The 22,778-nt window shown below is 41.2% G+C and overlaps 1 protein-coding gene across 2 annotated transcripts; it reads right to left on the bottom strand.

Moving 5' to 3' along the window:
* Positions 1-486: 486 nt before the first annotated feature.
* Positions 487-18,915, bottom strand: LOC308091392 (BTB/POZ domain-containing protein 10-like). 2 transcript variants are annotated; one of them, XM_080436988.1, is made up of 8 exons: positions 15,922-16,258; positions 12,314-12,525; positions 11,525-11,849; positions 10,836-10,938; positions 7,256-7,376; positions 5,625-5,822; positions 3,741-3,851; positions 487-2,251 (listed from the first exon to the last, which is right to left on the bottom strand). In XM_080436988.1, the coding sequence occupies exons 1-8, from the start codon at positions 16,053-16,055 to the stop codon at positions 1,662-1,664; spliced, it is 1,794 nt and encodes a 597-aa protein (XP_080293114.1). In that variant the 5' UTR covers positions 16,056-16,258; the 3' UTR covers positions 487-1,661. The 2 variants fall into 2 exon arrangements, with proteins under 2 accessions (XP_080293114.1, XP_080293115.1); XM_080436989.1 differs by lacking the exon at positions 15,922-16,258 and adding an exon at positions 18,753-18,915 and having other exon boundaries at positions 524-2,251.
* Positions 18,916-22,778: the final 3,863 nt, after the last annotated feature.

Below are 22,778 nucleotides of genomic sequence, written 5' to 3'. Positions count from 1 at the left end.
GGCCATAAAATCCACCCAGCCATCAGGATACATGCGATTTAACAATTCTTATGGGATTGTCATCCTTACTGGCAACCGGTTATCCCATTCAATCCGGGGACGCATCTCTGTCATTTTAGATATCTTTGGCTATTCAAAAATAGCAGATATACTATGAGCTTGTAGATCTGCTATTTTTGAAAATTCGTAAAAGTGTGTGCAAATCTTTGGATATATATATATTTTTAAAGCGAACATTTGTAACTCAAATCTTTGCGTCTGGGGGGGTCCCTGGAACAAAATATTTAACAAATATTTGCTCTTTTTTTTTTATATTCAAAGATTTACACAAAGATTTTGCACAAAGATTTTTAAAAAAATAGCAGATCTACAAGGTCATGGTGCGGCACCATGAGCTTGTATACAGTATCTGCTATTTTTTAATAGCCAAAGGAAATCTAAAACGACAGATGCGTTGTTCCCGGATTGAATGGGTTAACCCCACATTACAAATTATTGAATCATTATTAGGTTCGATGAGCATAACAAAAACAGTCATCGGTGAGGAATGTGTTGTGAATATTTTTTTATTACAAAACGGATGTTTTATCATCTTCTGTTCTGATGCCTTGTGTGGTCACAGCAGGAGGCACCTCAGCGTGCAGTGGTCAACCTGTGGACTAGTGAACATTTTCACACCAGGTCAACCGGGGCACAAGCAGGAGAAGGTCAAAACCAAATGTGACACGTAGTTGAACATATGGGGATTGAGGATGATACAAAGCAAATTATTGGGGGGGAAATATCGCCCTCCGAGGGGGCAGAGTCGATGTAGATAACCATGTGAGTTTAAACAGAAACGGAGCAAAAAAAAACATTTCAAAAGTAAATGGCTATCTATGCTGCCTAAAACTTCATATTTTATCCATGTATCACAGCCTTCACAAACACTGTGAAAGTAAACTTGTTTCTTCAATAATAATTAAATTCACTTTCCCATCTGCAGCCACACACACACACACACACACACACACACACACACACACACGTCTCACACAAAATTTACTTTACCTTCATACAGTATAATGTACAGTACATTGTATCTGTGATCAAGTACAAAATATTAAAATTAACCACTTAAACCCTATACACTCTACATCGAATCTCTTCGGATATCAGATGTACATGCTCACGCCGTTGCACCGCATTGTGAGCTCGTAGACCTATTTTTGGAGAATGGTCGCCTATTATGACATACGGTATTCATAATAGAAACGCCTAGGGTTCAAGTGGTCACTTAAATCTCCTTTGGTTGGGTAAAATAAAATAAAAGATAATACAAAAATCATATCCATGAGCAGAGAATGGAACATGGAGGCCTAGTGTTTTACTACTGTGTGTGCTTTTAAACATCCTTGGCTGTTGAAAACAAACCAGTGGTTACTTTCCAACCTACCGGCGAAATTTCACCAGAATTTAAATTTCAATCTTTTTCTTTTTTTTGAGGCTGTAGACTTGTCAAGGCTGCAGCAGAGGTGCAAGAAAAGGCAAAGTGGCATTCTGCCTCTCGTGAGGAAGAGGCGAGTTCCGGGCTGGAGGAGATCAAAGAGGTGGTGACTGTGGGGGGAGGGGGAGGGGCGCAAAAGGTGCAGAAGAGGAGGGGAGGGGGGAGACAGCCAGTCTCATGCAGAAGGTGACGGTGAGTCGGGGTCTGGCTCGTAGTGGTAACTGGACTGAACAGAGTTGTTGTTGGGCTGAGTGGGGCTGCTGCTCTGTAGCTGCTGCTGGTTACTATGGTCCTGACTATGTGAGGGCTGGCTGGGGCTGTCTTGACCCTGCGGCTGGGGGTGGCTGGCATTGTCGTGCCCCTGCATTTGTTGATGGCTGACGCCATCGTGCCCTGCCGCCCCCTGCAGAGCCTGATGATTGATGCCGTCGTGACCCTGTGGCTGTTGGGGGCTGATAACGTCTTGCGCCTGTGCTGGCGAACCGTCATTGGGACTCAGTTGGGGCTGGTGTCCTGGCAGAGTGTCCAGCTCGTCTACTTGTCCTGGAGGGTGCATGTCCACCAACTGGTCCTGAGGTATGTCTGCTGCGGCCGCAGCCAAATTTGTGGTAGACTTGGACTTGACGCACTGGAAGTCCACATGACGGCTCTTCCCTTCCTCCTTCTCCCAGGACATGCGGATGAAAGGACGCTGGACATAGTTGTAGATGACCTCCGGACGACCTCCTGGACGTCGCTTCACCTTCTCCTTGTAAGTGGGATAACCTGGCGAGGGCAAAGGTCAATGGTCAGTTGAACAATACAAAAATCATTTATAATTGTTCTTTTTAGGTACCGCTTTGATTACATTTTTTTATTTTTATATTTATCCCATGATTTTGCAACCCATTTTTTCACCCAGTGCCAATTTCCTATGTAATCGCTACTCTCCCTCTGCCAGCCTAGGGAGAGCCTAGAACTGAGCTCATGCCTCCTTCAATGCATGAGGAGCTAGCAAGCCTGACAGGGAGGAGTTTCCCCGACTTCTAAATTGGCGTGTGTCGCCTAGGTGGAAATTCGGACTGACGGTTCTCCAGAACGGTATCACCGTATCTATCTGAGGGTTTGTGAAGGATGCACTGAATCTCTCTGTGGGGGCGTATATGCACCGGCTTCACTTATTGGCCAAACGACCTATCGGCTTCACGGATTGGACAAGCTTTTTGTCACGTTTGTGCCGGTGCACCAGTATAAATGGTAGAGTGTACAATGGAATGAGACCTCATGGGTGAAGGAAAGGAAAACGTAAGCTGGGGGAGTCCGCATCGCCTTTTGCTTTGCGGTCTACTGTAGGTGGCATAGGAGTGCTCCCTAGGTGGCATCACAAGGGAGCATAAACGAGTGGGGCATGCGTTCCCCAACTTGCATCGTTCCCAACTACCAAGTTTAAATACAAATGTAGAAAACAATATAAAGAAACAGGTTATGTATGATGCAAAACAACTTTGAGGCAAAGGCACTTGTTCTTCATCAGGAACTCCCCGAGCATGGAGTGGAATGCTTCATTGAGGGGACCACCACTGAGCTAAGTGTTTTGGGGCTGAGCTGGGAAGGGACATGTTTTCACCTTGCAGATCAAATCTGGTTGCATCTGGGGCACTCTATTACCTTAATTTAATTTGATAACATTATAAGACTGCTGCAAACATTACATTTGATTAAGATTGTCTGCTGTTGATAATATTGCTAATGAACGAATATACATACAAACAGGCCAACTGAGAATCCTTAAATCAATGCTTTAAATATTTTATTTCATAAGAATATACTGTGTATACAGTATATACTGTATATATTAACACATTCACTGCCAGGGGCTTTCTACTATTGGCAGGTAGCTTCTGCCAGCATTTTTAAGCATTCTGAAATAAATTGAATATTTATCTCCAGTATGATCGATCCCCTGGCGGTTGCTAATCACGGAGGGTTTCACTGTGCTTAAGTGAAAGGGAAAAAAATGTCATTGTGACCACCAGTTCTCTTGTTTTACCCAGTTGAAAATAGCATGTTTGGCCAAAAATACATAGTGAAACACAGGAGCCGAGATACAGGATGTTAAAGTAATAAGTTAACCAGGAAGTGAATGGAGCAGTAAATCTTCGGATCACGTTATCTTGGGTTCTGGACGTTTTCCCCAAAATGACGGACATATCCGTCAATGGCGATGTCCGTAAATGGCAGTGAATGTGTTAAGTTATTACAAGGTTATCCATACCTTCTATCCCCAGTCTGATCTTTTTCAGTCCTCTGTCCTTCAATACTGACTTGGCCACATCTCGGTTCTCTATGTACTTGAAGAAGCGGTACAGCTTGGTACTGTAGATAACTGTTGACAACCAAGCACATGAGGAATGTGAGAACACAAGAAACACAAAAAACTAGCAATAGTAACAGCAACATATTGATCATTCATCTGTGGTTTCTACAAGGGTTGTACTGATGCCATTTATTTTTTCAGACCGAGTACAAGTACTTAATTTCAAGTACTTGCCGATACGAGTACTATATAATATTATACTATATATATATATTAGGGGTGGGACGATATGGGTATCTCACGATACGATATCTGTGGCGATATTAGGCCCTCGATAACAATAATATCACGATATTCGATATATTGTGATATCACAATATATTGCATGAAATTTCACCGACGATATATCACGATAGTCCTTGTATTCAATTCATAAACACATAAAATAGCACCAAACAGTTCAAAATCATCATCACACAAATACAGAGTCGGGAAAAAAACGTATCACCAAAAAAAAAAAATGTAATGTAATAACATCGAAACGTTGTCTTTCCTGCCTTGCACCCTGGCTGCTGCATTAAAGAAAAGGCTTCAACTGTCTGAGTTGCTCCAGTGCCTTCTTCTTACTAAGTGTCTTTTGGCTGATGAAGTATGATTTTGGCTTGAGGTGCGGTGGAACCTCCCTTTAAATCAGTTCCTATTCATTATGTTCTCTGTCTGTCTGTGTTCTTAAAAGGGACTACACCATGAATTTGAACTTTTTCTTATTTTTTGTGTGTTTTTGGGCTTCCCTACCTCTCTTCTATCCCCAAAAATACCCCAGTTTGAACACTCAGGCTTACACAGCAAATCTGGGGTTTTCTGTAAATTGGTCTCAAAACAGGCCAAACTGATTTGCACCCTGACGTGACGTCAGGGTACAATCCCTCCCGTTTTTCAGTTCCAACCAAAACAACCCAAAAAACATTTTTTTTTAAAAAACTTTTTCCACACAGAACCAGGAGATAACATGCATACAAACTGGCTCAATAGCGCCCTGTGCCAAACAGGACAATGTGGTATTGCAGGTGAAAGTGCTTTATAAGCCAGCGAGAAGTTAGTTGGAATGAGTACCGTCAGTGCGCACCGTCAGTGCGCCTTATAGTGCGGATGCGCCTTTTAATCCGATGCGCCTTATGTATCAATATTGGTTCCCTTGGTTTCCGCACTATAAGCCGCACCGTCAGTGCGCCTTATAGTGCGGATGCGCCTTATAATGCGGTGCGCCCTATATATGAAAATAATACATGTATTGAAGGTGCGCCTTATACTCAGATGCGCCTTATAGTACGGAAAATACGGGTATATCTGAGGCTTGATTTAGGCTCAAACCTTTTGAAAAACGTTTGAGGGACATAAACAATATGAAATTAAATATTATTATTTATTTTTTAATTCATGGTGTAGATCCTTTAACCTATTAAAACCAGGGACGCATCTGCTGTAACCACTTAAACCATTATTTTATACTTTGGCTATTCAAAAATAGCAGATATACAAGCTTCTATTTTAGAAAAATAGTGAAAATGTGTGCAAATCTTTGAATCCGCGGCCAAATACATATAATTTTGGGGGTCCTTGACAATTATGAAAAAGTTTGAGAACCACCGATATAGAAACATACGCTTTTTTAGAAAACTGTTGGGATTTAGAATTCAGGTCTTAATGGGTTAAGGACCAGCTGAAACGTCTTTTCGCGACCATACTGTGACATAATTCCAAGTAAATTATGTCACAAATATGGTTGCTTACTACAAGAAATAGTATGCGTAATAAGTGATATTATAAGCGTTAATGGCTCACTCTGTGAATACTCCTCCCCCATCTGGGGAGGGTACTCTTCATCCCAGTCGACGACGTCGTCGTCAGTAAGCACCACGACGTGACACTCCCTCTCTCCGCTCTGGGCGCTGGCCACCATCAGAGGCAGCACCATCTCCTCCAGGTAGCACTCGAACTGACGACGGGCTCCATCGTTGGACAGCTCGTGCATCAGGGCGCCTGATGGGTGGAGGGTTGTCATGGAGCAAAAGGGTGTTAGGTTCAAGGCACAGCTAGGGCCGTCACGATCATGACAATTAATTGTCACACAAATAAATGTGATTAACGATTGTCCGGTTTTTGGCATTGAACATTGGAACATACAGTATAAATACAAATTACATTTATTTTTGGCTTTTAGGCTTCGTAAACAAAAGCTGCACAGGGCAGATATGACTGAAGTTAAATAACAAAGATATGACTGCTATATTTATTAGCTTACTTAAAGAAGTATAATAGTGGCAATAGCAGATCTACAAGCTCACGACGGTGCAACATGTTGTGAGCTTGTACATCCGCTCTTTCCACTACTTTTGAGAGAAAATGCATGGAAATGTATGACATTTTTCAACATGGAAACGATTAGGACGTTATGCAAAATAATTGCAATTATCTCAAATAATTGCAAGTAGGTGATCATGTAATAATTGTGACAGGGGGGGGGGGGGCAAGTACAATCACAATTTCTATTAGATTTTTTCTTGTTGACACACTTGGCAGAGTCAGAGTTATAGTTATATAATGGGAACAAAGAACCTGTGTCACATTCCCTCCCTCTTGACTCAAAAACAATGCAGTTCACCAAATTAAATTAAAATATCTATATAGGCATAAGGCATTATAGAGAATCATTGTAGGAGTGACGATGCCAATAATAAGACAAATGAAAGATTCAATTGTAGACCAAACATTTTTGTTTCCAAATGCGATTAGATAGCCTTTAACTGTAATGATTGTGACTAGGACAACACAAAAGAAGAGTACTTAGAAAAAAGAATGACAACTAGTAGCTGTAGTGTGTTTATGGGCTGCTACCACATAGCAAGCATCATATCTCATATCTCACAGCTAATCATGACCTACTTAGAGCTCAGCTCACACATGCAACACACACACACAGCAGCTCGCTAGCCAAGACAGCCTCCCACACACACAGACCCCTACACACCTGTAACCCACTAACAAAATTATGTTTACATGAAACGCAACACTGTCGCTGTTGTGGCGAACGCGACGACACGCAAACAATATCAATGCAAACAGCCAGCTGTGTCTACATGACGAATAGGCTGAGCGGTTTGTTTGGTCACACAGACAACCTATTATTAGCGCACGACGCACGTGGAGAACTATACACCAACATGACAGGTCAATCACATGAGTCCATCTCTAGCGGTGGACTGAGCTCAAATGCCTGTCCATACTCTCCATTAAGCTTCATCCATTGTCATAGGACAAGTGTCGCTCGCCAGAAAGAGACAAATCTACAAGCTCACAACGTGTCGCGGTCCAGCATTACTAGCACAGGTTTTTCCACACCCACCAACCAACAACGTATGAAGAATGAAAGACAAAACAACAGCATGGAATGTGTGTCTATCAGCGGTACTCACTGAGATCTCTGCACTTGATGGTGCTGTAGTTGAAGGAGATGCAGAGGTAGTCACATGCCTCCCTCAGCTCGGGAATGGAAACGCCATCAGGGCAGCGGATTATCCCCGACTTGTAGTAATCCTGCCATTGCAATAGCAGGCACATACAGACACACACACACACACACACACACACAGGCAGGCGGTCACGCGCACATGCAGGCACAGGAGGAGAACAAACAATACGCCATTATTGAAGCTGCTCTGCTCACATACAGGCACCAAATAATGAGAGAGAGAAAGTCTGTGTGTGTGTGTGTGTGTGTGTGTGTGTGTGTATATGTATGTGTGTGTGTCTGTGTGTGTGCGAGAGAGAGAGAGAGAGAGAGAGCAGTGGAGAGGAGGAGGGGGAGAGGTGGAGAGTGAATGGTGATGAAAGCTAAAGCCAACGTCACTTCCTCCCTCCCTCCCTCCCTCTGCCTCTGCACAGAAACCCTTACGGGTCAATTTCTACACTCTCAATTGTTAAATTAAATTAACACTCGGGAATCAGGATGTTACTGTGCACGCTCCCCTGCTGTTCTCTTGATCATATAAATGAAATAAAGAATACTGACAATCGCAGCAGTATAAAAATAGTGTGTGTATAAAAAGTGGTTTATCATTTAGCAGTAACATTTTTTTTTTTCATGTTGATTCTTGATATAATGATCAATTTAAAAATATATTAAAAAAAAAATACAAATACTTGATTATTCGATTAATAATCAATAGAATATTCACTAGTAAGAAAATAATCAATAGTTGCAGCCCGAATTGTCAGCACATTATTCAGCCCTATAATCATACTACAACCCTACATCAAGAGTCCACTTATAACGCCTGTCAGTGTCTCAAAACCACAGATCAAACTACTCAGAGCTCCAGACAACAACTAACAAAGCATCAATATTAAAACTCTAATGAAAACACACCGCTAGATGTGAGACCTGACAACATATACACACAAATCATACCCATACACGTCTACTGTTCTCCTTTACATACAACCAGTCTGTCTCTGTACGAGCTGTAATCGTACCATGAACGACAGAATGAACAGACGTAAAGACAACAGGAGGGAGAAAAAGGAGGAGAGTGCTGGCGCGTTGCATGGTATTAGCAGCCAATTCCTGGTAACAATACTGCTGTAGAGTGCACACATTACGTGCACGGCAACACGACCACATGTAGTAATCACAGAAACAGAGCCGACTGTGCCCACAGTTTAACATTAATTTTTCCCCGCTTCAAATCTTCCCCCTTCTTTTCCGCCAATTTAGTAGTAATTCCTGCTATCTCCACACACATGTCCCTGCTGATATCTACTGGATGGTCCTAGGAAAGGTATTGGAAAACCACATGCCTCCTCTGGCTCTGATACACATGGAAACAACTGCTGCTTCTTCTCACCTGCCAGTGAAGAGCTCCACTGGGAGGACTTAGCGTGTGCAGAGGAACACCCTATTACCCTACAACACCTGTGCCAAGTTGCCCTCGACCAACCTTTTGGGAGTCGCTAGTGCAGCGACAAAGAAAGCTCTCTCCCTTCTTAGAATACCCTTTACATAAAACATGGCTCCGTGCCATCAGCGTAATGCGGCAACAGACGCAGGGAGAGAGGACAGGGATGGCTGGCTGACACTAAGAATGGTGTGTATGCCACACAGGATGGCATACTGTATAGGGCTGTCACGATTACAAATTTAAGTTGATGATTAATCGTCACTCAAATAATTGCGATTTACGATTTAATTGTGTGTTTGGCATTGAACATGGGAACCGTTTGACTTTTAGTCTTCGTAATAAAAATTTGCACAGGGCAGATATGACAAATAACTTAAATATAGGCTACAAAGACATTGACATTATAAGCTATTTAATAATTTTATACATGTAAAAATAGCAAAAAAAAGCTGCAAGGCTTGTAGATCTGCTATTTCTGCATTTTTTTAATATTTGAAAATGTATGGATATTTTTCAACATGGAAACGATTATGCAAGAATAATTGTGATTATCTCAAATAATTGCGATTGGAAGATTATGTAATAATTGTGACAGGCCTAATACTGTATTCACCTGTTTCCTAGGCTGTGTTTTCCACTTCCTGTCGATTTGATCCAATGAAATCCAACGAAACTGGTCAGATGACCAATGATATCCAATGAAATCGACAGGAAGTGGAAAACACACAGCCTAGGAAACAGGTGAATAGCACTGGTTCTCTCAACGTGGTCTGGGGACCCCCAGGGGTCATTGAGGGGGTTACAGGGGGGCCCCAGCTAAATGATTGATAGTTAGGAACTACGTGTAGGCCTACAGCATCTGCTGTGAATAGAAGAAAAATTGGTCTATTCCTCTACCTGAGGAGGATCGACACTTCACAATTCCAAGTTTTACAAAAAAAGGTTAATGTACTGTAAATCAAGTACATTTGTATGTACTTGTATAGTACAATGTGTACTCTTCATGCCCATTGCTCATCTGTCTAGGTCATCATCAATTGATTTAAAATTTACTATAAGTTTTATTATGCACATTTTAATAATCAACACTTATATTTAATCCCCTCATTCCTTCCGTGGTGAGTGTTGTACCCATAACCCCTCCTCTCCCTCTGGGACGAGTGCTTCTGACAAAAACCTTCAAGTTTCCATGTTTTAATCTACAATAATACATCACAAAACTATTTATACTTTTAAGACTTATTTTTATAGCACAATTTAATGTAAAATGGCTTCGCACACCGAAAACTTAATGGAAGAATTTTAGGATTGTCCTACAGTTTTCAACTGATTATGAACCAGGGACCACCACCCTGACTGAGAATCAACCTGGGGGACCACTGTTGTGTTGGGAGGGGGGATATGGGCATGGTGTGGGGGGAAAAGCTTGAAATTAAATAATGACTGTAAGGCCTTAATTTAATTTGTTAATTCGAGGTGAATTAAATCAAGCCCTTAACAGTCATTATTTAACTGAGATATGCTAGTGGTCCAGAGCTCAGAAAAAGATTGAGAACCACTGATCCATTCCTTTCCCATGGTTGCCCTTATGCTGTTCTCTTAACCTTCCATATTAAACTCATGTTAACTGATTCATTGCAACATATGTATGAGCAAGCACATGCGATTGATATGGGCACATTTCCTACTAATGATGACTCAACCAGGTAAACCGGTACAGTTTCCCTTGAAATTCTAACTCCCATTTCTGTGGAAGTTTTTGACATCCGACTTCCAAGTAACTGACAACATTGATGCGTCATCATACATCATACATTGATGCGTCATCATACATCATACTGTTTCTCAACTAGTGGTCGATAAAATAAAATATAATACAAATCCTAACAGGGGGTCCCCAGCAAAATGTGTTAATATAGTGTCACAATCATTTTAACCACTTTAACCATATTTTATACTTTGGCTATTCAAAAATAGCAGATATACAAGCTCATAGCGCGGCACAAAATATTTTTGAGATGGAGATCCGCAGCCAAATACATATTTTGGGGGTCCTTGACATGAAAAAGTTTGAGAACCATTTAGCAGATCTTACCAGGATGGCTCTGAAGACAGTGGAGCTGATGCCATCTGCCACCTCAAACTCTCCCTTCTCATTGGGTCGTGTGAAGTTGTAGTCCCGACCAGAACCAAACATTCTACAAAACACACAAAATGAATTAAGGGAACCATATTCAACACAATGGCATTTCTCATATACGATTGATACATGTTCATTGTCCATAGTGCGAGAATAAGAAAAAAACACAATTGCCTTCTTATGCTTTTAAATGTATTTTTATGCCTTATGTAGCTCTTTGAATTGCCTTATGAGCTTGTCTTCAGAGTGATCATTGATGGTACGGGAATTACTGTAACTATGGGATTTAGTTGTCTTCTGTTCAACCTGGACTGTTGCTCATAGATTTGATGAGCATGTAACATTCAAAATCTAATAAAAAGCTTGCCTTGACTTCTTTAATACTTAAAAGTACTTCAACCAGGACGTGATCACAACCATACAAAGAAGCAGAGAAGAAATACCAGACCACAGCACAAAAAAAGGAACTCTCTAACAGAAATCAATTACAATGTTGCATCTATAAAAAAAAGTCTAAAAATGACAACAAAGCTTCAACATTTTGGTCAGTCAGTAAAACATCCCTAGTTTCTCATTAAAATAAACATTCCTCCTCACAATAGACACTACACCACCGATATAGCTGTGCTAATCCCAGTCCTTACCGGCCTAGCATGGTGTTGGGCTGAGCTGTGAAGATGGCAGGGTCCACCACAAATCGCGTGTTGTCCACGATGAGCGTCACCCTCTCTCCTGTCCGCAACACACCACGAGACCCCTCTTTACTGCCAAGGTCATACACGTAGATCATTTCGCAGGCTCCATGGCCCAGGGCCTTAGAGTGGGGGTCACATCCGGGAGCGCCAAGGGGTCGAGCAAAGTGTCCCCCGACCATCAGGGCTCCTCCCATCGGGGAACAGGGCAGGGACACCCGTGGAGGACGGGGACTGGAGGATCGGGATGAAGAACCTCCATCGCCACGTTCACGGTCTGGTAGATGTGAAATAAGAGCACGTGCACACAAGCATGCATGCGGTCAGACAAGATGTGCACACATGGATATAGTTGATAAATGGGGCTATAAACAATTACATTCAGACACTTGCGTCCAGCATAATTGAATCTAAATGGTCCACTGGATCGCTCCTTCTTGACGAGGGTTGGCATCCATTAGGATTTCAACGATTTCCTTAGCAATTCCCTCTTAACGGTTCCCTATAATGACTCCTATAGGGGGTCCTTGAAATTAAAAAGTTTGAGAGCCACCGGTATTGTAATTGTGTAGCAGACACGAAGTCCACATATCAGCTCTTCCGGAAACAGTTGCAAATGTGATGGAACAGATTCCGGTTCCTCAATGTTGGATCCGGTTCCGGATCCCAACGCTATTCTAGTTGACACCCATCTCTTGCTCTCTTTTCCTCCTTTTCACCTCCCCTGTCTTTCCTCCTTACCGTATTGCCGCGTGGGGGAGGTGACATTCCTGATGCAGGGGGTGAGCTGGCCCTCTCCCCTCTCATGGGAGGAGTCCCGGGATCGATCACTGGAGCGGCGCCGCTGCTCCCGGTAATGCTCCGCCCCTCCTCCGCCAGCACCGTACATACTCATAGTGCTGAGCTGCCGCCGCTGTTCACAGTCCAACACTGACAAACCACACTGCTGGTCACTGTTGGGACAGAAAATAAGACGACACACACACACACATTTAATTTACCAGTAAACAAGTCGGACAACATTACCAATCAAAGTGAGATTGTGACATTCGTGCGGCAGGGCTACATGATGCACTGAGAACAATTAACTGGTACGCACATAGCTAGATGTAGACTAGGTGCACTGCACGCACACCCACACACCCATAAACGCAAACACATAGTGCTCAGCACTTTTTTGCGTGCTGGACCGTGGAGAGAAAGTCTGCAGTCAACTCATGTGAACCGTGGTGGAGCTGAGGGCTGCAGAACAAAAGCCAGCCAGCCACCCCACTGCAGCTTGGAACACACACACACCGACACACACACACCCGACATCCATTAGAGTGTGTATCCATGTGAAATAAAGGAAAGGAGTTGAATGCTGAGCATAACGCATAGAAAGAAAGCTTTAGTTGACCTGTTTATTTTTTTGCTCCACACATGCTAGTCTTTTGACTGTAATGGTAAGGTGTAATGGTTTCATCGCTGAGTCCTGACTAATGCCCACAAAGACACGACTGCAGGCCTGGAAGGGTTGTTGTTTTCTCGTCTCTCTTTCTGAATACTAGCCCTTTTCAAAACACACACACACACACACACACACACACACACACAATATATCATATTAATGCACAAACACACTCACCCTCACACACACAGTGCCTGGGGACAAAATATTTTACAAATGCTCCATTCTATGAAAATGGATGCATTTTACGGTTGTGCTGGATGACAGATGACTGGATAATGCGTCCTGCACTGAAATCCTGCCAGGACATCGTGACTAATTGTTGCAGTAACTGGTTGAGCCACAAGGGCATTGTCCCTGGTCTTCAGTGCAGCGGTCATAACGAAGATGTATGTATCAATGAATGGACGTAAAAGAAGTCGAATCGATTCGTTTTATTTGATTAACCCCTTAAGCCCTATTTTATACTTCGGCGTACCAGTGTCGCACAAAAATAGAGCTTGTAGATCTGTCATTTATATCATTTGAAAAACATTTGGGTGAATAAAAGGGAAATATAAATCCCCCCAATATCTAATATTTTTTTTAATTAAGATAATTATTTTTTTATATTAGTTTCATTAACTATTATTTGCATTGATGCTAAAGCTTTTTTTCTTTTTACAAATGACACATCAGTGCGTTGTAGAATGTATACATTTAAAGCACCATTGCATCACAGACAAAAGGGGACTACAGGATGGAGGGGTCAATTGGTTGTGTATCTGTGTTGTGTATACACCGTGACCTTGAAGTACTGCATGTACTAGTATACAGTATATGCCATGTAGTATGTGAAAGATGCAGTTGCCACAGTTTTCAACCACAACACAGTACAATGCAAAGACAAGTCACCTTTCTATTTGATCTTATTTCTCATCATGCATGGCTTATGTTTCTGATGGCTTGGCTACCCTACCAAATAATGATAAAAAAATAAATACATGTGGTACAGCCTCATTGACTGGTACATATACATTGATGGATCATTTTTGCTCAGCGAATGAAACTGGCACTAAAACATAGCAGACTCAATAACATCCATAATGGACGGTGTAGTGCTCACTGCTGAATTATAAATCTTAAGTCTTTTGTGAGATGCCAGTTCAATTATTAGGTTATGTATGTTTTGGCAGAGTTTCAAAAGCTTGTAATGAGAAACGTCCTTCTGGGTACTTGCTGGCAGGGTTACCGATTTGCAGGATGGCTGATTGGCTGACTGACAGACAGATTGTCTGGCTTTTTGGCTAAGATACTGACTCAGTGATTGGCTGACATGGGAACCGAATGGGGTGGCTGACCCACTGACTGAGACAAGCTACAGCATCACAGCTTACAGTGGCTGCAGCAAGGCGACAGAACATTTGACAAGAAGTAGCCCCATCAAGGGGACATCTGGCATGTCCACTAACATCTAAAATCTTCTAAGCCCTTTTAATTCAAGGTCATGGATTTACTTTTGACCCCAGCTCCATTGAACATCCTGGTTTTAATTTCATGGCTCCATCTCGAACTGGTGAGGAGATGTCTTCTTGGTTGGACACACAAATGACAGTCACAAACAAATATGTCTGCATAAACTGCCTGGATTAAAAAATACAGTAACCAAAAAATAAATAAATAAATAAAATTAAACTAAACATGGAAAGAGTACACATAATACTGTTACTGTTGTCGTTATTCTACAGTATAATATACTGTTGAAAAAAACCTTGCGATTAATGTTAGTATACAGATCAAAAGAACAAGATTATTTAAATATTGAAATTAAATGAGAGCTTGTTTGTGTATTTGCTAATGTAGCATGCTCACAATACAGCTGCATACTCAGGATATGTCCTTGAAAATGGGGTGACCATAACAGCTGGGGAACACACACACACACACACAGAAGACATGAGCCTACATTAGACATTCACCATTACTGTAAATGTGGAACAAGACTGTTCACGTAGTTATACATACCAGGCATTTCTAATAAATATGTTGGCCAGTTCTAGTTTGTGTGTAATGTTTACATGTGTAAAAACAACACAGATGTACAGTATCTTTTATCTGCATTAGGAGGACTGTGGTGCCAATGTGATGGAAATGGAATCATAAAAACAAAATGCACATCTTTCAGCCAGCCAGTCAGTCAGTCATTGGCTAGATCAGCCTCTTCTGGCTGCCAGGCCAGCAGGGATGAGAGGAACAAAGGAACTGAGGAGGCAATATTTCTCTTAGGGCAGCTCCTCTCATCTTTCACACAGCAATGCAAATCCACAGCAGCCAAGATTTCAGAGTGATAGAACAGACCGAAATATTGGCAGCTCATTTCACATTTCCTGTAGGTAATACCCCCCACCACCAAACACCACTCCCCTTGATATCAGGTTTTTTTTCCTTCGGTTAAATAGGTCAATGGCCTATCATCACCAGAAGTCAAAAAAGCTTAGAGCAAAGATGATTTTCTGCAATGTGTTTTGAGTCTGCCACGCCATCTAGGTCACAAAAAGTCAGACAAAGACGTGGTGTGTACTTGAAGTCTATAAAAAGCACATAGGGTGAAAGCCCTGTTACTTAAGGAAGGGGTCCCATCTATTATTTAGGGCTGCTGACACCGCTACACTGATGGGCAAAGAAGAGACGCTGGTAAGCCGCAAATGTCTGGGCTTAAATCCAGCAAAAAAAAGCATCCAAAATATAAACGACATTGGCTAAATCATTACAATTCAGTCAATGTAATTATACAATACATTTGATTACCGCAAAATCGTATCGGAGGTGAGATGATCATAATAATAATACTAGTAAATCACATTATTTCCCTCGTTATTATCACATAACACATCCATGCAGCGCAGAGTCGTGCACCTACCAGTCGGTCTCAGTATCACCGGGCAAACTAAAGACAAAGCAGCACGGGACGAGCTGCGCGATGACAGCGGCACAAAGGGCTGCTGCTCCTCCGAACAAAGCAGGCTTGCCAGCACGTTCAGCATCCTCGCTCATTACTTTCCAACTTCAGCATTATTTCACTCACACTGACGACCCGGCACTTGACTCACACGATGCGGTTAAAACTAAACACACACAGGCGCCATCCACCGAAAAGGAGAGCGAGGTAATACGGGTGAGGAATGGATGACAGACACGGTGTCTCGGTTTAGAGGCGACAGAACACTGCGCGCACAACACGCGAATCATCTCACGGGGACGAGAAAATATGAATGGCCGCGTGTGCTCGACTAGACCCTAATACATCCATGGACTAGACCAGTGGTTCTCAACATGTGGGTCGGGACCCCCAGGGAGGTCCCCGCATGATTTTCGGAGGGTTTTATACTATAAAAACGGGTCAAACATTGGCCAAATTGTCAAATAATACAAGAAAGAGGCAACAATTGTGAAAATAGCCGACCTACAAGCTCACACGCGTTGTGAGCTCTGCTATTTTCACAATATTTATATGTGGAACAGAGTCAAACAAAATTGAATGCCTTGACTCCTACAATTCCAAGTGCTTATCAGGGTGGGGGGGGGGTCCCCAGTTCACATATGATTGTTTTTGGGTGTCGCGACCTGAAAAGGTTGAGAACCACTGGACTAGACTAGACAGGCGTGCACGCACGAGCAAGCACGCACGCGCGGAGCTGCTGCCTAGTCTATTTGACCGAAGTACTGTAGAACATATCCAACCTTCACCTTCCCAAGTCCCAACTGTCTGTCCGCGTCCTGGTTCCTCTCATCAACCCGGATCCGCATTCAGTTACACAGGAAAATACAGAGTAATCATTTAACTTGGACATTGTACAAATCTAACCAAATGGACCTGCTACAGCATCAATTTAATAATTGGTTAAGTTGGTACATTATCCTTCACAAATGGAAAAGTCAACACCGACCATTTTAATGCATGTCACTTTGCCACAATGTACCCACATTTTTTAAATAATGACTAAATTATTCACACAGATGATCACATTCGTAGACCCTGGTGTCCAGGCGAGAGCAAATGAAAGCAATGTCGCATTTGTGACACTAGAGGACCCCATTATACAATATATGGTAATATTATGTAGCCCTAAAATTCAGCCAGACTGACAGACACTGAGAAGGAAGGATCAAAATAAATAAAATCTGGCTATCTACAGATCTTTCACAAAAGACCATACCTTCCTAGCCTTGGATCACAAGACGGTCATATAATATAATTATGACAGTCTTGTATCAAAGCTAATACCTTCCTAGCCTTGGATCAAGACTATCATCATAGATGTATTTTATCGAGCGATACGAAAGTAAAAGTCCGAATCGATAAAATACATCTATGATAGTCTTGATCCAAGGGCAAGGCTAATACCTTCCAAAGAAATAAACAGATAGCGATCACAATATGAATTTAAACTAACTGTCTAATATGATTAAATGACATACAAGACACAATCCAACTTGACAATGCATTCCCCATTTTCTTTCATATAAGAAAGATGGGGAAATAATGAATATATCTTATTCTTTGAGCTTGATTTGAGCATGTGCTACACCACCCATGCCATGATGATAAATTGCTGTCAGGTAAAATATATATATCCTCATGTTTTCAAGGCTAAATCATTATCTTATGGGACTGTAAATAGAGCATGGATGGGATTAGGAACCAGATGGCTGTATGTCATCCCTGCTCTATATAATACCAGTCCATTGAGCATTAGTTGTTCCTCTCTTATGATAACTAAGTATCCACTTTTCTCCACGGTTTAGTGATCCTGCCTATAGCAGACACTACAGTAACTTACACATTCAGGGTCAGACTTGGACATTTAATATAATACTCCAGTCAGTCACTAAAAAAACCGACACACACAGGACCACAATGGAAATAAGCCCTCGGTGGGTTTTGTGTTATCCTTTTAGCACCATTTATATAATCGTACCTCCTATTAGTTCCCTATAGTTAATGGTAACAGGATAGGTGGGCACTAGGGACATCTGGGCACCTCGATGTAAAATTGGCTATTTTGTCCAAAATGTTTTTTTTAAGTGAAGTAAAGTGTACACATGATTAGAACATGCTTAAACATTCGACATTTAATGTCTAATATTTCTACAATTGCTACAAAACCTGTATATCCAGTCATACAATAAGTTGTATGATAAAATTAAGTCTGATAATGTTGTACCATGCATGCATCATGTAGGCCTATACTTTACTTAAGACCATTTTTCATTTAAAAAAAACATTTGTTTTACATTTTGGACAAAATAGACATTTTTTTCATCGAGGTCCCCAGATGTCCCTAGTGCCCACCTTTCCTGTATCCAAATGCACCCGTCCATGTCTCCAACGTAATTATGTCAAACCCGTCCCATTCATCTGACCACCAAGAACCCGGGAAACACTTGATTTATAGTCATCTGCACTCACATATCATATTCCAGAGGAACATAATGGAGGTTTGAGTGTATCCAACTAGCTAATTAACGTACAATTGTTGATCTCCGTTTAAGATCCAACACCTAGCCCATTTGCAAGCAGGCATCACGGTAGGCTACATTTCTATTTTGACAGCCCCGTAGAGCTATTACATACATACATAACACTCAAATTAACTGACCTACTCAGTATCCGTGAGCTAGTAATGTTAGCTAAATGTAGCTAGCTGGCTACAACACAACAAAGAAACATGAACCAGTTGTGTTTTTTACCTCTTTGCTGCTCACATGCTGATATGGAGACTTTATCCGGTATCTATAGCAGTAAACAACCACTTGGATAATAATGCAGCTTGAATACAGAGAGAGGATCCACTAAACTGTAGGTATTTTCCAGAGTAACTTGTAGCTTCACACAACCGGAGCAGCTGCTCCTTTGTTTTGGTTTGAATGCTGACTCCATATGGAACATATCGCGAGATTTGCTACATTCGGAGCGGCGTTGCCAGATGTTGTGAGCGAAATAAGGAACCAGGTCTAGGAAAGCAAGCCCAAAATAAGCAACTTAAGACACATGAGCACTTTTAAACCTATATGTGTCAGCTATTTGAAAATAGCCAATCTACAAGCTCACAACGCAAATATTTGCTATTTTCAAAAACTCTTGCAATAGAATGTGGAATGTTTGGAATATTTTTTAACAACATACATAAATGCTCCCTGGCACAAAACATTTTAAATAATAACTACAAAATGTGGAAGCAAGCCTGAATAAGCACGTACACTTTAGAAACCCGCAACTCCCAATTTGTAAGCAACTTTACAGAAAAAGAAGCCCAAAGTCGGTTAAGTCGCTTATAATAAGCCGACATGGCAACACTGATTCGGAGGAAACCGCAGAGGGCGGTTCTGGTTGTAACTTGTGGCCAATCATTACAGATGATGCCATTTAGGAGAGACTGGTGGTGGTGGTCCCTTCAAACACGACATCCTTCAATGCAGTGGTTCTCAAAGTGGGGTCCGGGGTCCCACAGGGGTCCATTGGGGGTCCTCAGCTAAATGTGTACTTATATAGGCTACATCAGCTATTTGAAAATAGCTTATCTCCAAGCTCACAACGCAACAAGTGAGCTTGTAGATCTACTATTCTTTTTTTTAATCATGAAAAAAATTGTAAAACATTTTTTTTTCTTTTACATTTTTTAACATCACAAATCTTGTGGGTAACAGGATCCCTCTTCCTGGCACAACATATTTTCAGGTGGGGTCCATGGCCTATATAGCCTATTAATTTGGGGATCCTTGACATGAAAAAGTTTGAGAACCACTGCCTTAATGGACTCAGATAAAGAATAGCTATTGCCTACATTTAACAATAAATCTCTGAATGAGCAGAACAAAGGTTTAAAAAAATCTTTTAATGTTCAATCTATTCAGGCCAATGGTTGTCTATAAAAGTATCATACTCGATATAAAAAAAGAATAACCTAGTTCTAAACTTCTAGGTTCAACTATAAGTGCATATCATTAATCTTACATCTCGCAATTTAAGTGTTCTCTATCAGTGCCAGCCAGTGTATGCAAACACTGTACAAGAGCAAATTTTGACAAGGGGTTTAAACTCTCAGACCTATATACAGTCCAAAACGAACACACATTTAGTCTCGTGGTGGCTTGGCAACAACAGATGAAAAAGGCAAAGCACCTGCTGACACTGACATTGACATTATCAATTAAAAATATTTTTGGTCCTATCGTTTTAGATATTAATTCAATTTGTAATAAATATGCACTAGGCTATTTAGTAGATTTTGCTGCTTGGGTTCATGCCATCTAGATAACTCTGGATAACAGCGTCTGCTAAATGCCTAAATTGTAAATAGCTTTATCAACTGGTAAATAAATAAAGTGCTTCAAGCATTTAAATAGTGGAAGCTTTTAGGCTTCGGCAGGCTACCTTCGGTAAGGCGCAATAGGCCTGTTTCTTACCTATTCTCATGATGTCTAAATAAATAAATAATAGTACAAAAAGCTAAGATTCGGTCAGATACATAGAAAATAAAATTACAAACTGATTTACAAAAAAAAAGAAAGTCTAGAATGCATGATGTGCAGCCAGGCAGCACTTTTGTCAAGCAGCTACTTGGACTTTACGCATGAAACAAATTCAAGCATAATGGCATAAAGATATGGTCAAATAATCCAAAATCATTCTCAATTCTTTGAGTCGAGGAGCCTCTCCAAAAAGCCCAAAGCGAATTCCATTTCCTCCGGCGTTAAGTCCTTCAGCTCGGGCTGGTCCTCTGGAAGGAGCCTCCTCTCACGGACCCCCTTGTCCCCCGGGCGCTCGGCGTTACTGCGGGATGTGATGGCGTGGATGTTCTGGAGCCTCTTGCTGAGCCAGTCCTGACGCTCATACACGTGCTTGTGCACCCCTTGGTTGTGCATGAGTTGAACCTCAGTCACTGACCGTTTTCTACAATGGAAAATAACAATATGATATTAATGTGATTCACGTTAATATAAAATATGCCATATGCCATATTTTAGCCTCAATTTTAAGGATTGAAATGTAGAATGAACTTGTAAAAAACTGTAGGCCTGATATGAATTTATTAACTTTTTTTTAAATGATAAGGGAAATTACCTTAGTGATCGCCCCTCAGAGAGCATAGACAAGTGTAGAATGCAGAGTGAAATGAATAAACAGTTCAAACGTCCGGCTATGAACATGATGACCTGTGAAATGCAACATGTTAAGTAAATGTGAACACCATATCATAACCACTAAGTAGCCTGTATACAAAACATTCAGCATGCAGACCACTGGCAAAATCAATATGGCTAATAAAGTCTAAATGGCTCACATTTATATTCTAAGATCTTGATAATAAGTACAAAATCTTACCTTTTGAAGGGTAAAAATAACTCAAAAATAAAAAATAATGCCGTGTGGATTAGCTATAAAATGTGGATAGTCCGATTTGGTATAGTATAGGCGTAGGCCTATTGTCTATTGCTTCTATCAGTTCTGCTAAGTAATCTGGACATCCCCACGTTCCTTTTATATGTCCTGTTCTTGCCATTGATGACGCGCTTTCATTAGCTGTTGAGGTCACCCCTCAAGCCGCTGGTCGGATAGGATAGGCCTAGGCCAGCACATGACAGCACCTCTGCTCTGATGGACCTTCAAACTACATCCAAGTTATATCAGTGGTGTAAAAGTAAGTACATTTACTCAAGTACTGTACTTAAGTGCAATTTTGAGGTATCTTTATTTTACTGGAGTATTTCCGATTTTCAGTAGGATCTCAGAGGTAAATATTGTACTTTTACTCCACTGCAGTTACTTTGTAGATTTTGATTATCATTACAAAACATACGCTACCCCCTTCAACCCTTTATATGTTTCGGCCATTTGAAAATAGCTGATCTACAAGCTCACAATGCATCACATGATGATGGCAAGGCATTGTGAGCTTGTAGATCTGCTATTTTCAAAAGGTTTTTATACATTTGTAACTTGTGAAATGTGACATTCTGCATAATGATTACTTGTTGTACTATATTTTGGTACCAATACTTTTGTACTTTTAAATTTTGAATTCCGGACCTTCACCTGTAACAGAGTATTTCTACATTGCAGTATTGTTACTTTTACTTAAGTAAAACAAATTGAGTACCTACTTTTTCCACCCTTGCAAGTAATTGCTCTGTGCAGTCGCTATCATAAGTTATTGCCTAAATGATGTAGTAGGCCTATTCGTTTTTTATATATATGAGATAGGACGTTATATCATTGCGGACATATAGTCACAATCAATGCTTATAGCCATGTATTTACATTTAAATAATTACTTTTAAATATTTCGTTAATATGACTTCAGATGCATGTGCCCCTTTCATCTGATTGATTGATTGATTGAATACTTTATTAACAGTTTGCAAATACAGTGGTGATGATTATACATTGATGCTAAAAGGATAACACAAAAAACCCTGAGGGCTTATTTCCATTGTGGTCCTGTCTGTGTATTCAATTCAAGCAGTCTGCAGTGGCTATGCTGCCTCTCAACCATAGCGCCAAAACATCGAATTTACGACCCTGACCGCCATTATCGGGTCTCCCTGGTTACATACGTGCGCACTCGGGAATTAGCATTTGCTTTAATTAGTCCCCCAAAACTAAACGTGCACACACTACACATGACGTCAGAGAAAACGCCCTTCTGAGGGGTAAAAAAGAACTGCGCACGAGGGCGATGGCGTCATGCTCAATTGATCGTCCCTAAATGTTTT

This window comes from Gymnoscopelus braueri, assembly GCF_963280865.1.
Source record: "Gymnoscopelus braueri genome assembly, chromosome: 9".
NCBI classification, from domain to species: Eukaryota; Metazoa; Chordata; class Actinopteri; order Myctophiformes; family Myctophidae; genus Gymnoscopelus; species Gymnoscopelus braueri.
The sequence above is the reverse complement of the archived record's forward strand: the minus strand, read 5'-3'. Positions and strand labels throughout refer to the sequence as shown.